A 16,051-nucleotide genomic window follows, 5' to 3' on the forward strand; every position below is an offset into this window, starting at 1 on the left:
TTAGTCTTCTACAGATCAGACTAGCATGCACCCGTATGGATCCTCAACCCCATAAGATATCTATAGATCTGTAGAGCTAGAGCTAGAACTATATCAGCTTTTTCTGTTTTCACTGTTTACAAGCACCTCAAGCCTCCAGAACTTGATGTAGGGGCATGAGGCTTTGGGGTGTGGAAATCTTAACTGATAAGGAAACAATAACATATGCTGTGCAACATAGCAACTGCTTTTCCTTCATACGACACAACTCTTTTGGAAGGACTGAGTATCTTTTAATACATTTAATTTCTTCCCACAGATAATCAATTTCTACATGAATATGTTGATGGAGCGAAGTAAAGAGAAGGGATTGCCAAGTGTGCATGCATTTAATACCTTTTTTTTCACTAAGTTAAAAACGGCTGGTTATCAGGCAGTGAAACGTTGGACAAAGAAAGTGGATGTATTTTCTGTTGACATTCTTTTGGTGCCCATTCACCTGGGAGTGCACTGGTGTCTTGCTGTGAGTACCTCTCTTACTTTTAATCAAATTTAAAAGAAATCTACAGAATTTTAGACTATACAGAGTAGTGAGTAGTAATTCTACATTTTCACTGGGTGATTGTGAGAAAGAATAGTATTTCGTTGGCTAAAAATTGGATAGATCAGTGAACTTCCTGTCAAGAGTGGGAGATACTTAGACTTTGAAGAAAGTTGTGGAATTTCCTTTTCTGGAAATATTTAGAAGGGAGCTGTAAGGCTAAACAGTCTCAAGGCAAGGCATGGGGTGAAAAAGTGACTTCTTAATGATCCTGCCAACTCAGATTCTGTGACTTATTTTCTGCTCAATTATGATTTGCCTTGCATACTTGATAGTTTAATATTTTTTATGACTCTTTGAGAACATGGATACATTCATTTAATATATTAATAAAAATATAAAAGTTCTATCACAATCTGTTTTGAATTATATTTGAAAAGCATAAAGCCAAAGAGAAATTCTCCACATAAAGAAACAAAATGCGGAATATTTTGCCATCTTTCTGAAACCCTGTGGAAATGATCTCATTCATCTTACAGTCTCTGAAGAGCATGTGTGTCTTCACTGTTGCCCACATGGCAGATGGAGAACCTAAATACTAGAAAAAGATTTCAGGGCCATTAATGAGGCCATGATAGTACTATGTAAATGAACCCCTTGTTATTTCCTCTGCAGTTTAAGCATGGTATAATGCAAAGTATCAGTCAAACTTGTCATGATTTCACAGGGATTCTGGCAAAAGGTTCCAAGTTTGGGGCACCTGGGTGGCTCAGTTGTTAAGCGTCTGCCTTTGGCTCAGGTCATGATCCCAGGGTCCTGGGATCGAGCCCCGCATCGGGCTCCCTGTTCCAAGGGAAGCCTGCTTCTCCCTCTCCCACTCCCCCTGCTTGTGTTCCCTCTCTCACTGTGTCTCTCTCTGTCAAATAAATAAATAAAATCTTAAACAAAAAAAAAGGTTCCAAGTTCCAGGGAAGTGAAAGCTGAGAAACTATTTTTCTTATTTTATGAACACACAGATTTTTTTTATTCCCAGGTTGTGGACTTTCGAAAGAAGAATATTACCTATTACGACTCTATGGGTGGGATAAACAATGAAGCCTGCAGGATCCTCCTGTAAGTAGAGACTTGAGAACAAAAGAGTTTGGTGTTGGGTGTATGTTGTGTTCTTTGATACCTTTAGTGGAGTGATTATGATTAATAAAGGAAATCTTCACACTGAGGTAAGAATGGATATTTTATGTCTGAGTAAGTAAAGTTTACTAATAATATAATAATACCAGAAAGATGCCCTCATGGGGACAACTGTTGTCCCAGTGCACTAAAATAACGAATGAGTCAATATGTACATATAATATAGAAACTACTTAGAAGTCATCTAATCCAACCTCCCTAATTTTTCAGCTGAAGGATCCAAGACCCACAGAGGTGACTTTGATATGCTCAGGTCCTACTAGTTAGTGGCTCAACTGGGAACCAGAATGCAAATCTCTTTATACCCCATCTGTTTGTCTTTCCAAAATGCCTATTCCTCACTGTACCACTATACCATTCTGGTGGCCAGGAGGAGGCGAACAGTTTGCACTTAAGAAGAGTGCTCTGTATGAGGTATGCACTCATCAAATTGTGATTTGGATTGAATTTTCACACAGGAGAATCAAGACTATAAATAGTGAATAACTGCCTTGATATTGTTAGAGAAACCTTCTTCCATGTGGTCGAGTTCTGAAGGACCATATAAACCAAGGAAAAGAATCAAACCTGATTCCTCAGGAGGAACAATAGGTAGAAGGAACCTGGGTGTCAGAGGCAGAGGTCCTGTTTCTCTTGGGTTGACAGGGTGGGCATGAATTATGGGAGCTGCAGGGGAAGCTTAGCAGCCCAAAGATTTCCCCGCCCAGCATTATATACTGTTTTCCTCAGAAGTGCAGATGCAAACCCTTCCTAAGGATTGTTAACCTCATTCTTAGGGTGGCAGCTGTCATCAGTGTCCCCACAGCTCATCTCCTTCTCTCCCAATACATTTAGGCAATACCTGAAGCAAGAAAGCATTGATAAGAAAAGGAAAGAGTTTGACACCAATGGCTGGCAGCTCTTCAGCAAGAAAAGCCAGGTACATTTCATCTCATCAGGTGGAAATCCTGGTATTAGGGTATTTGGGAAGGATAGGGTTTTATTGCTTGATTCCCAGGGACCTTCTTAGTGTCTAGCCTGACTTCAGCTTGGTTGTTTGGTTCCTCAGGGGTAGATCGAGTAAGCTCTGTCTGTGGGAAAACTGGTCATGTGTTTCTTATGTAGAACTAGGTTTTCTGAATGCCCAGCTATTTTACTGAGCTTTTCACTCCTGTGGGAAATGGTTGCTGATTGGCCCTTATGGGAGGGACTTGTCCTTATATCTTTAGGTGTCATGGAAGTCTAAGATAGTCTCCTGATATGAAGATTAATATTAATATGAAGACCTGACTGAGATGCTGTATTTTTTTTCTCTGAGCCTGTGTTGTTCTGGGTGAGGGACTTAGGGTCACCTCTTCAAAATTCAGGGAAACCTGTAACATTTATATCCTTTGGTTCTTATTTATAATCTAATATGAAGGAAGGAAGCTTGGAAACATGTCACCTTTTTGTTATTTTTGATCTTTCAGGAAATTCCACAGCAGATGAATGGAAGTGACTGTGGCATGTTTGCTTGCAAATATGCTGACTGCATTACCAAAGACAGACCAATCAACTTCACACAGGTGAGCTGAGCCTTCAGGAAGGAGCCCTGGGACCACCCTGTCTCTAGGTTGCCCGGTAGATTTTTTTTTTCTCTACCTGCTCTGCCTAGCGAACTCTACCTATGGCCCATAACACCGGTGGTTACCACGTAGACCACATCACAAGAAAAAGGATAGTGATAGGCCACATGCTGGGTTCCCTTACATCACATGCTACAGTCAACGAATCCTGGTCATTAACAGAGCCTTATTCTCTGCCCCTCTCCCCGCACCTACCTCAAAGCCTGTAAGAAACAGAGAACTGGGACCAGAACAAGTTTTCTTCATTTTCTCTTCATCTTGTTAGCAGTCAGGTTTTGGCACAGGCTACACCTTGAACTCCTAGTGTAATTTGTCATGCTGCCCTCCTCCCCTGCCCCTCACTTGATGTAGCTCATCAGTCTCCTATTAGTTTGTGATTGTTTATTTCTGTCCATGTGGTCCTTCAGAGACCAAAGTGGATTGAGACTGGAGATTATGGTTTGTGTCCTGTACTTTAAATTAATGGCTTTACCAGACTTTTCCACCATAGCCCTTGGGTAGAGCTGACTCTTGCAGTTCTATAACTCTTCCCCTAAAAGTAAGTTTTTGATTTTCAGGCCTTAGATCTCCCATCGTCTTAAAAGTTCAACATAGAGGACTTGATAGACACCATCCTCAAAATTCTTGGAGACATTTGGGTGTAGCCTGGGGACTCCTGGTGATGCCCAATAAAGTTTGTAAGGCTACAACAAGAGAAAATAGCAGTAGAGATAGCAATAGAAAAAAATTACATGTAATCAAGAATTGAGCAATTTGAAAGACCAGAAATGCAACTGAAGCTATTTTAATTGAAAACCTTGAGAAGGAAAGGAGTGTTGGGTCTGGATAAAAGCAATGAAAAAATTAAGGGTATCTCTGTGTCCCTACAGCAACACATGCCATACTTCCGGAAGCGGATGGTCTGGGAGATTCTCCACCGAAAGCTTTTGTGAAGACTGTCTCAGTTAGCCGACACTGACCTTGTGGGGGACCAGCTCTTTGTTGTCTACAGCCAGAGACCTTGGAAACAGCTGCTCCCACCCCTCTGTTCTTGTAAAGCCCTTGATCCTGGACCAGGCCCTGGCGAGATGCATTCACAAGCACATCTGCCTTTCCTTTTGTATCTCAGATACTATTTTTGCAAAGAAACTTTGGTGCTGTGAAAGGGGTGAGGGACATCCCTAAGCTGAAGAGAGAGACTGCTTTTCACTTCTTCAGTTCTGCCATCTTGTTTTCAAAGGGCTCCAGCCTCACTCAGTCCCTAATTCGGGGGCCGAGAGAAGCTTGGACAGACTCTTGGTTTCATATAAACTCTTGTTGTTAGGCCTTACTAAGAGGTAGGAAAGGGCATGGGCAAAAAGGTAGGGATGAAAACCACCAGCATATACACGCACACATACACACAGGATTTTCACGATGTGTTGTCAGGAAAGTGACTGTAAACTGGACTTGGGGTCACATGCTTACGTCCCTTCTCCAGGACTTCCCTATTTATATGCCTCTTTGTGAGATCCATCTGCTTCTGTACAAGGCTGTTTTGTCATCTGTAGCTTCCTCCCAGCCTGAGGCAGAACACATGAGCCCGGGGGGGGGACCCCAAAGTCCCAGGCAGGCCTTTCCTTAAAGCAGGGGTTCGCATGTGCTCACAACACAGGATACAGAGAAGACCCACCCAGGGAGCAGTTTAGTGGAGCAACAAAGGCACCACTTTTACTGCCGCCGACTTCTGACCAAGAAGAAGGACCTCAGTCTTTAGCGTAAAATTCCAGCATGGGATGAATGCAGGTCTAGTTTGGTCTGTGGCTAGTTAGTCTAAATAGGTTTCTAACCACAGAGAATTTAATATATATATATAAATATATATATATTTCACAGGGATATGTGTTTTTTTAAAAGGCTGAATGTGTTCACCACTTTAGCCTGTAGATTTATTTCCTTTTTCCAGCTTTAGCTCTAGCACGCACAGATCCCAGCCCCTATGTGGAGGGTGTTTGTGGACTTCCTAACAATATTTTGAGGCCTGGATGAACTTTGGCTTAGGGGTCAAGGTTACAGAGGGAGGCAAAGATTTTCAACTGGAAAACGGGTGGAATTTGGACTGATCAACTTGAGACTAAAAAAACTGCTATTCCTTTTGTTCTTTCTAGCATCTCCCCCGCCCTCTGAGCGCTCCTCAGGCTAGATAGTGGAACGATCCAATGCCAGTGTCATTTTGTACTTAAGTTCCAAAATAGGAACGTTTTATACTTTTTTCTGTATTGTAATAGGTAGTTTTGTATGAAATATTTTCTCTTCTTCCCTTGTACCCCATCCTTTCCAACATTGTGCTTTCTCTCTGGGCTTATTTGAAAATTTTACTCTGTTTTATACCAAGCTTGTTTAGTACATTTTTCTATGTTTTACCACAGGTTACAATTTGAAAAGAAAACTATTTTTTTTAAATATTCCATTGTTAACTGAATGTTACTGTTTCCACTCCAGCAACCAGATGTCCTACCTTTTTCATAACTGCCTGCCTTTTTGGGGAAGACCACCGTTCGTTTGTTCTTTCTTTCTTTCTTTCTTTCTTTCTTTCTTTCTTTTCTTTCTTTTCTTTCTTTCTCTCTTTTTCTTTCTTGTGTTTTTCTATAGGAAATAAATAGCTTTCTATTTATGAGTTGCTGAGACCTTTCACATTCTCTTTTAGAAAGCTACAGTGTGCAGGCTCAGTGTATGACTCCTGCACGTGGATTCTTGGTACTTAATGTATTTCAGTGACAAATGGAAAGGTGGCAGTATGGCATAGATTTGGACTATGAGTCAAAAGACCTGAGTTTTTCAGGTGCTCTTGCTATTATCTGGGGGGACTCAGAACAAGATAGGTGTCTGTATTTATTGTTTGTCCATTTAGATAACAACATCTGTCTTACCTTCCTCACAGACTTTTTGTACAGACCAAAGCAACAAATATTTATTGCCATGTATAACAGAAAATGAAACATGCAACAAAAGCACTTTGAAAAATATATAAGGAATTGTTGAGCCTGTCTGAACGTGGACCCCCTTTCTGACCAGTGCATTTATGTACAAGGCGAAGTTAGTGATCCTGAGATCACCCTACATGGGTGGACCAAGCTGAGACATAGGTTGTAGCCCAGGGTGGCTCAGTGGGAACCAAATATAGACATCTGTAGTGGGCCATTTTTCCAGAGAACTAGCCAACAAATTTAGGACTAGCATCTGGGAACTTAGTTTCTCCTTCATTTAAGGGTGGGTTTTGATGACCAGGGAGGGGAGAAGGAGGTTCCTGCATTCCATGGCCAAGGGCATGCAGTATCTTAGTTAAACTGCTTTAAACTAAAGCCTCTTGCCTTCCTTTTCTCCTGTTTTTCCTTCTTCCCTGTGTTCATTGCTCATAATCACCTACCTCCTCTTAAAAAGTAACACTTGAGGGATGATGAACTCTATCTAGATACAGAGCCTTCAACAGGAACTACAGTCCCACCAATCACTCCTGGACCCTGTACGGAGAAAATCAGATAGAACATTTGAAAAGAAGCCATGGAGGTTAGTGCTGTCCCATTTGTTGCTGGGGACCCACTATTGCTCCTGGGAGTCCCGTTTGGGGTTGGATGTAAGTACTTTTCCTTGTTCCTCATGGAGACATTGTGGAAATTGGCTCCTCTATCTATGAGGCGCTTCATACTTCTCTGTGGTATCAACTCTTCTCTTCTTTAGCTCCTGTAATTGTGCCAGCATCTTCTACCCACTGCCCCTAGCAATGTTAGCTCCAAGTTTTAGTGCCCTGGGGCAGAAACACGTGACCTGAAGAAGTACTGCCAGCAACCCCATCGCATAGTCTGTCCATCACCACCTGGTTTTACGTGGCCTATGAAAGGCCTAAGGAGAGGGAGAGGATTCACTTAAGAACCCCATTGTTTTTATGTTTCAGCCTCTGGTCCTTCTGTGCCATCCCTCCAGTTCTCAAATATGTCTTGCCAGAGTAAGAGAGATAGACGACTGACACTTTGACTTTGTCTTCTCCCTTGCTCCACCTGGATGGGCCAGGGCGAGGTGGAATATAGACTCTTAGGCCCTGTCGTTGACTCAGGCTACATGCTGAGCTCCTGGGAAAGTCACCATATTTCCCTGCCCAGAAGGAACCTACCCATAGCTTTGAATTCATCCTAAAATGTAAGGCTCAGTCCAGCATCTTCCCTTAGAGCCCGGAGCCTTATTTCACCTTTGCTGAATCCTGACCTCTATTAAGAGGCCATGACTATCATTCCCAGCTTTGGAGGTGAGGAGGGACATAAGGGTATATGGGGTCATGCTGGTCACCCATTAAGATAAGGGGGAAATTACACATGAATCCCCTGTGGGATAGAAAAGAGAAACTCAAACACTTTGAGCCAGAAGACAAACCTTGAAATAATATTAGTACAGCCTGCCTCTCTGGGCTGTCAGGGATAGGGCAAGAATAATTCTCATTGTGAGTGGTTGGACCAGATACCTAGGGTCTTGTCAGAGTCTAAGATTCTGAAATGTGGAGGGCCATAATCCTGCTTGGAATAGAATTCGGTCAAGGTAGTGATTCAAAGTTCAAGTTTAAGGCCAGTGTTAATATGGCTTGGTTTTACAATTAAGGCCCAGGTCAGAGTCTTACCGTAATGGGACAGATCATAGCTGTTGACTTCTCCTTTCTCAGCTGACAAGTAGCCATCAACTGCTTGACTCCTGGAGATTGTCCTTCCACTCTGCAGAACATCAATGTCCGGAAGGGAAAGTGTGGGAAAGAGATGTACAAGGAGCCCAAAGTCTACAGTCTGCTGGGCACACCTCATTCAGTTTACTCCTGGTTCTTTCTTAAGTACCTACAGAGCACACACGCTCAAATCCCATCTCCCTGCAACCTTCCCTGATCACATTATCTTAAAATCTCTTATCTGGACAGCTGTAGCCCGAATAATCAGAAAATGTTATAACTCCATATTTGTAATCTGTCTTTTACATCAGGAATGGACTGAGACCTGGTGTCACAGAGAGCAGGTGAATGATTTGGTGCTTTTTCTTCAAGCCAGGAGTGCAAGCTGCTTCTCTGGCCGGCCAGTGAGGAGTAGGGGTAACTGCATTAAACGTTGATTGAGAAGACAGCATTTCAAGGGTTGGGGAAGGAGGACTGCTTATGGCAGCGTGCAGCGGGGCTGCACCTCCTTTGTGGTCCCAAACCTAATGCCCCACTCTGCCCTTAAACATCTTCCTTGGCAGTTTAGCATGCCCTTCCCGGGCCTCGGTCTCTGTCCCAAGGAGCTAATCATAGTATTTTTTTTTTTCTAACCACACACCTTTCTAGTCTTCTCCATCTTTTTTATGTCCAGTGCTGTTGTAGATTGAGACTGAGTCCCTTTCTGCCTTGTCCTTTAAATGGACCATTTTACATGCTGCCTGTGTCTTGTCTGTTAGCCAGAGCTAAGTTCCTGGAGAGCATTTGCCTCATCTGATATTCTGGGGAACCCCTTAACTGGGTGTTTAATAAGCATGTGTTTAAGCACTGGACTTGGGGGCCCTGGAGGGTGGAGTGAAAAGATGGTTTGACCAAGGAAATAAAAGCCACGTGTCCTTAAGGACCTTAGAGTCTAACTCATTTGGAGGCTAGGCAGACACCAAGTAAGGGACCTTATCAAGAAGGCCGACTCCTGGTGCACACTCCAGTTAGAAGCTGGGCGTGGATGATGGAGGGACAGAGGTGGAGATAAGTCAGGGATGATGTTGCGTTTATCTACCTGTGTGTAACTCTCTCCCTAGTTCTTAAAAGTTGATTTATTTAAAATAAATTCTGTGGATTTTGCTTTCTTGCTTTGACTGGAAACTCCCTGGTAAAAAAGGACTTGGTGGTGTTTGTCTCTCTAAGACTGTCTCTCTGTCTCTTTGACTGTTTATTCTGTCTCTGTGTCTATGTCTCCTGATCCAAGTGGGACCAGTGATTGGATCCTCAGTGTGGTCTGGATTCCTGAGTCCACCCCTTAACCAAGAGCCTGAATACTGTTCATTCATTTATTTCATTCCACATACCTGGAATTGAAGCCTGGAACGCAAATAACATGCAAATCCATGGCTCCCTGGCACTTTTTAAAACCAGACCTGTCTGTGGAGCTGGCCAGAGGGCCCTCCTGAGCCAAACACACCAGTCAGGACTTCCAGCCCACTCTGCTAACAGCATCCCTTGTCTCCTTGCCCCTCTCCTGCACCCCTTCCTCCTCACAATCTAACCTCTCTACCTATAAAGCTCACACTCCAGAGAATAAAACATAAGAAAGCGCCAGCTTCTGAAAGATCTTCCACTATGTTGGTGAAATGGTTTTATCTGTGTGAGTTAGAAGAGTCCCTTGTAGTCTCCAGAACATTCTTGAGTTCTAATATTTTTCTAGGCATGGTTAAGATTTTTTCGGCCATTTGAAAATGGTTGGAATGAGGAGCGAAGCCTTCAAGCCATTCTTGTTTTCTGATTACTGAATGTGGTTAAAGATAGCTGACGATTGCCTGGATCTGCATGTTCATCACTGAACAGGGACAAGACTCCTTCCAAGTGGGACCTGGACTGGATTGTGAGTTAGAGTCAGCCTCTGTCCCCGACTGCTCCTGTGGGGCCTGGTGTGGTTCTGCACTGCAAAAAGATACAAAGGGCCTGGGGGCGGGGGGGACGGTGAGGAGGCTTGTCCTGTTCCTCAAGGAATTCATGTTCCAGACACTGTTCTGAACTCCAGGAAAACTGTTTTGCTTCCTTGTGTACCTGTGCCCCATTTCCCATCAGCCCATCACCGGCCAGTGATCCCTGCCTGCAATGGCCTACGGGGCCCTGCACCTCCAACAGCTTGCCTTCCCACTCAGCCCAGGCTCACTGGTCTCGGCTACACAGGCCTCCTTGGTGTTTGTGTAGCAAACCAAACTTGCTTCCATCTCACAGGGGTTCTACTTCCTGTTTCCTGTGTCTGGAGGGCTTTTCCCCAGATCTCCTCCTGACCCACTCCCTCACCACCTCTGGGCTCTGGTGCAGTGTCACTCTCAGACTCCCTAGCTCCATTACCTTCATTTCTTCTCTGTAGCATTTCATATCTGACTATATTATTTATGATGTGGGAAATAAGAAACAATTAAATTTCCTTACTACTTACAGCCCATTGACAAGGCCTTGAAACAGGCAGAGTGGCCTTCCTCTGGGAGCTCAGTTGCCTTGATCTTGACACTTCGCTAAGGGCAAAAAGCAATCAGCCCGACTCCTCAGGATCCTGTGAGTCTACTTTAACATAAAAAAATTCCTTTGGAACTTCCTTTATCTCTACCCCACAAGATACGTGTTAGCAAACATTCTCCAAGCATATGGCCCACTGATACACATCTGAAGGGTCTCGTACGACTGAGTTTTTACTAAACGGTAGTAAATGACCTTTTCCTATCAGTAGCTAGCCGCTCCCAGGATCCCGGAAACCTTGTTTCCAAAATACTGTAGAGGCTTGTACTGTCCCTAGCTCCCTCCCAACTTGAAAGTCTATAATCAGTCACCTGTCACAACCCCAGTGCAGCTCCTTATGCCCAAGGGTCCTGTCCCCATGCTTTAATAAAACCACCTTTTTGCACCAAAGATGTCTAATGCTTTCTTGGCCATCAGCTCTGAACCCCAACATCTCTACATCAATTGACTCCTGTGTTTTGTCTGTCTCTCACTTAAATTGTGTTCATTCTGTGTCTCAGGTGCCTATGCTTCCCTTTTTGCCAGCACCCCCCCCCGCCCCCACCGATTCAAGTCCTCACCTCGTGTCTGCTTTACACTGTGTCCCACCCAGGGTCCTTGACTTCAAATGCATCATCCACTTAGCAGTTAGAGCTATCTTCTTCCAATAATATTAACAATAAGAATAGCATTTATTGAGGCCCTAGTCCCAGCCTTTTGTGCCAAACACTTTATATACATTATCTCATTTAGTCCTCACAAGTGTATGATGTAGGTACTATTCCTTATCCCCATTTCTCAGATGAGAAAAACGAGCTTAGGGATTGAATAAGTTAGCCCAAAGTCTCAGACTGTCAGTGATAGGAACAGGGACTCCAAGCCAAGAACATATGTCTCCAAAGCCCCTAAAAGCCCCATGAGCTACTGCATGCACACAGCCAGCATTGTTTCATCTTGAGACAGGGCGAGCACGTGACCCAGACATCATGGGGTCTCTCTCAGTGTGAAACCAAAGAAGAGAACCTTCCATGAGGTCTGCAAAGGCTCGCTCACCCTCTTTTGTCTCATGAGCAGGGTTGAGATCCTTGTCTCTTCACCTTAGATTGGAGGGTCAAGGAGAATGGTGGGGTCCCTCTGCCTTGGGATTCATTTCCTCTTGGCTTCTTCAGAAAGGGGTACCAAAGAATTCCCTTCAGCCCTCCCACAACAACCCTTTCTCCAACTGTCTTTTGCTTCCCACTCTTGTCCCCCAACTCTCCGGGCTGCCCACATTAGCAAAACTTCCTTTGAGGCCTCTGATCCTAACCTAGAAAGGGGGAGGGCTAAGGATGGGTGGGTGGTGAGGAGGGAGATACAGATACCAAGCAGATAGAACTCATCCCCACAGGAGCTCAGGAATCAAGGGTGTGTGTGTAGGAACATTTGGAGACATTTGTGGTGCTCCGCAGTGTTCCATTTTTTCTTTTCACTTCTGTCTGTGTCTCCTGCTCTGTCCCCTCAGTATGGAGTTTCCTCTGCCATTCCAACCGGTTTGAGAATCTCAGGAATGCATAGCCCTGTGCCCTCTTGCTCCCCCACCCCCACCTCCTTACACAGAGCCCCTGTAGAGGTGGAACTTAGTTCAGGCTAGAGGCCGAGGCCGAGGGGGGAGGGTCCTGCTCTTTTACTGGAAAAGAAAGACAACACACACTCTCAACCCTTCCTCCCACTCTCTCTCCGATTTCTTCCCCAAAATCAGTCTGCCACTCTCAGCTTCCTCTTAAAGAGACTGGCCTTTCCCACCCTCACCCCTCACTGGGGGCCTCTCTTGATGGTAATTACTCCTAATTGTTTTCTCTTGGCTCACGAGGCCTTTCCCTGCCTGCCCTGAGCCAACAGTTCTGTGTCTGCTCAGAAAATAGGCTCAACTCAGACTAGAGGCAAGCCTCTTTGGGTCTCAAAACCCAGGCTTTCTAGATCTAATTCAGAGGGCAGCTTTGACCATGGATATGCTGTAAAGAAAGGCTGCTGCTTGGCCTCTCTCAAGGCAAATTGCTGCAAGAAATAGTGATCAAACTTGAGGAGCATGTTCCAGCAGCAACACCCCTGGAGAAGCTCTAAGCATTTCCTTCCATGAAGAGCTCAGCAGCAGAGATGATCTATTGGGCCTGGCCTGGGGGACGGGACTCCTGAATGGGGTCTCTGAGCTCTACAGCTGTGGCCTGGATGGTGTGGAGTTTCCCATCTTATCATCCAAGCCCTTTCTCCACCAGAGGACCACCCCCCACCCCAAGAGCCCCAGCCCCGTACACCATCCTATGGCAGTGGGGTGAGGAGGCCTTTTGCCAGAGCTTGAGATGAGACCATCACAGTCACACACATACACACATGCACACACACACATAAGCATGGAGGCTTTGTGTTGCTCCCTCCTGGTACCCCCAGCTTCTGGATCAACACCAAGGTAACTGGTGGTAGGAGGGAGGACGAGGGTGAGGGAGGGGGACTGTGGATGGTGGGGGTGGACATACACTGCCCCCTTTTCCCTCAGTAGAGCTGCTGACCTTGATTCATTCTACCCCCAGAGGAAGGTCCTTAGTGGTCCAGGGCTCTTGAGAATCCTATATGCCCCTTGGAAAAGGATTTTGGGGTGTTAGCCAGAGAGAACAGGATGTAAAAATGTTTAATTAGTTAATTCAAAAATCCTAAGTGGCTACTATATGCCAGGTCCCTGTGTTAGGTGCTGGAAATGTCCTCAATCTCCCAGTCCAAGCACATAACACTTTGCTCTAGTCCCAGCCTAAAACATTTTGTCCCCAGGCCCCGTTCCTGGCACCACAACCATCAGCCTGAGCCTCATTTCTCCCCACCCTCCACTCCTCCCTGACTCATTGCTACTTTGCTCAGCTGCAGAGCACATTTTCTAGTGAGCACAGAAGCCTCTGCAAGAAGGGGCCTGAGGAAAAGACCACGGAGAAAAGGCCAGTTTCCCTCAACATAAGACCTCCAGGGGAATCTCAAAGATGTGCTATAAAGGGTCTGAGCTCAGAGATTTCCTTTAGATTCTGGGGTAAGATGGCTGCACCTTCTAGACCTAGGTCTCTCCTTCCTTCCCATGATTGGATCAAGGAATCAAATTAGGTTGTTTTTTTTTTAATTTTTATTTTAAGTAGGCTTTATGCCCAATGTGGGGCTTGAACTCACAACCCCGAGTCACATGCTTTACCGACTGAGCCAGTCAGGCACCCCCCAAGTTAGATTTCTATCAGAATATCTACTTGGGTCTAAGAGTCTTCATTTATTTACTTATCCACCCACCCATCTACCCATTTGCTTATCTATCCACCTATCCAACTATTCACTCATTTATTCTTGTAGGACCTACTCTGTGTCAGGCACTGGGAAGAGAAGGGTGAATATGGTATGGTTGTTGGTCTCTGTGGGCTGTGGGCCTATTCTTTGGTCCCCAGGGTATCTCTCTATGTCTCAGCTACTGCCTCAGAAGCCAGATCTCCCTTCTTCCCTCACACAGGGTGCCAGGCTCCAGCTGAGGAGGTCTCCCAATAGGTAACTAGGAGTCCTAAACCAGAGGCCACTGGTAATCAGGCCCAGACAGGGGAATGGGGGCCAGGCTAGTGGTTGGAGGGATGAGGAAGGCACCCGGCCAGGCCACTGAGCCCATCACTGTGGTTTGGCTCCTGTGGTGAAAAAATAGCCAGTTTGGACAAGTGTCTCCCAGTGTCCTGAGCTCTGGGTTGCTCCCAGACAGGAGTCGCTCCATTAAACAAACCACAGCTACGGGCAACAGGGGCCCAGAGAGGACTAGAAGAGAAAGTGGGGACATGGGGCTCAGGACAGGACTTGAGCCAAGCCTGTCCATCCCAGGCATAATGGTGCAAGGGAGGCCTGCTTGGCTGGGTTGTTGCTATGAGCGTGCATCACAGGAGCTGCAGGTGAGACTGGAAAGAAGCCAAACCCAGACTCAAGACAAAGACAGATACACAGACTATATCGCTGAGATAGCCACAGAGGTAAATAGGGTCAGCAATCTAGGATCTGTTTTAGGGCATTAGCTGAAGATTCACCCCAAAGTACCCAGATAGGTAACAGGAGGTTAGCAACAGGGTTGAAAATAGAAGGTCATGACAGCCCCGGAGAGAGAGAGAGAGAGAGAGTGTGTGTGTGTGTGTGTGTACCCTATTCATATATGAGTTTGGGTCTTTATAGTTTCTTTCTTCTATGTCTTTGACTTCATTCTAAAATCAGAAGGACTCGGAGTGGTTTGGGCTTCTCCGGGCCTCTCCTCCCCTTTCCACATGTGGCCGAGGGCGAGTTAATGGGACCTGTACACACAGAGGCTCACACAGCCTTGAAGACAGAGGCCCATTCATACCAGGACACTGCGGCACCTCTCTCCCAGGCTGGCCTGCGGGCCCACTCCTGCGGCACCAACACGCACAAGCGAGAGACGTGCGCCTTTGCACATGCAACCTTGCTCTCGAGCACACACGTACAAAGCCACACTCAAGCTCTGTTAACCCCTCACTACCACGTGCAGGGCCTCTGTGCTCTTGGGGTGAGCTCTGGCTTGGCCTTGCTCTATCCCTTTTACCCAGCTTAGGACCCACCTGAGTTAACCCTTGAACAACCTCCTGGGGACCCCAAGGAGCCCACCATGGGCTTGCAAAGCCTCCCAGTGCCCAAGAGGGGGAGTGAACACAGCCTCAATCAAAGAGCAAGATGGAGACATTTCTTTCAAGAGCAAGGACAATTACAGTCTGGGTTCAAGTCAAAGCTATGCCACCTGCAAGGTGTGGGTCCTCAGACAAATTATTTAACCCCTCTGAGCAGTGAGATGAATAGAGGTAAACTTGAGGTCCACAGATAAACCTACTAAAATTATATGCAAAACACGTAGGGTTCTACATTTTGCTGGAAAGAGGTTTCAGAAGTTTAGCCATCTTACAGGTCCCTTGAACCCCCTCAAAACTTAAAAATCGGTGAACTTATTTATTTTATTATTTTTTATCATTTTATTATTTTTTCATTATGATAAGTGTACTTTTTAATCTCCATCCCCTATTTCACCCATCCCCCACCCCCCGCCCCAGTAACCATCAGTTTGTTCTCTATAGCTAAGAGTCTGTTTCTTGGTTTGTCTCTCTCTTTTTCCTTGTTTGTTTTGTTTCTTAAATTCCTCATATGAGTGAGATCATATGGTATTTTGTCTTTCTCTGACTTATTTCACTTAGCATAATACTCTCCAGCTCCATCCATGTTGTTGCAAATGCCAAGATTTCGTTCTTTTTTACAGTGGAATAATATTCCGTTGTATATATACACCACCTCTTCCATCTATCAGTGGACACGTGGGCTGCTTCCATAGTTTGGCTATTGTAGATAATGCTGCTATAAGCATAGAGGTGCTTTGAATTAGTGTTTTTGTATTTGGGGGTAAATACCCAGTAGTGGGATTACTAGATCAGTTGCAGGGTAGCTCTATTTTTAACTTTTTGAGGAAACTCCGTACTGTTTTCCACAGTGGCTGCACCAGTTTGCATTCCCACCAAC

At 45.2% G+C, this 16,051-nt stretch overlaps 1 protein-coding gene across 1 annotated transcript in view; it reads left to right on the plus strand.

The window, feature by feature from the left end:
• The window catches only part of SENP1 (SUMO specific peptidase 1), a 49,680-nt gene extending 43,931 nt beyond the window's left edge, over positions 1–5,749 (plus strand). The window contains exons 14-18 of the mRNA XM_021704789.1: positions 299–502; positions 1,554–1,633; positions 2,546–2,630; positions 3,160–3,255; positions 4,185–5,749. Of these exons, the coding sequence (XP_021560464.1) occupies positions 299–502; positions 1,554–1,633; positions 2,546–2,630; positions 3,160–3,255; positions 4,185–4,247 (528 nt within the window). The 3' untranslated portion in view covers positions 4,248–5,749. The remainder of the gene's footprint in view (positions 1–298; positions 503–1,553; positions 1,634–2,545; positions 2,631–3,159; positions 3,256–4,184) is intronic.
• The last annotated feature ends 10,302 nt before the right edge of the window (positions 5,750–16,051 follow it).

The sequence above is a fragment of the Neomonachus schauinslandi genome, chromosome 5 (genome assembly GCF_002201575.2).
Source record: "Neomonachus schauinslandi chromosome 5, ASM220157v2, whole genome shotgun sequence".
Lineage (NCBI taxonomy): Eukaryota > Metazoa > Chordata > Mammalia > Carnivora > Phocidae > Neomonachus > Neomonachus schauinslandi.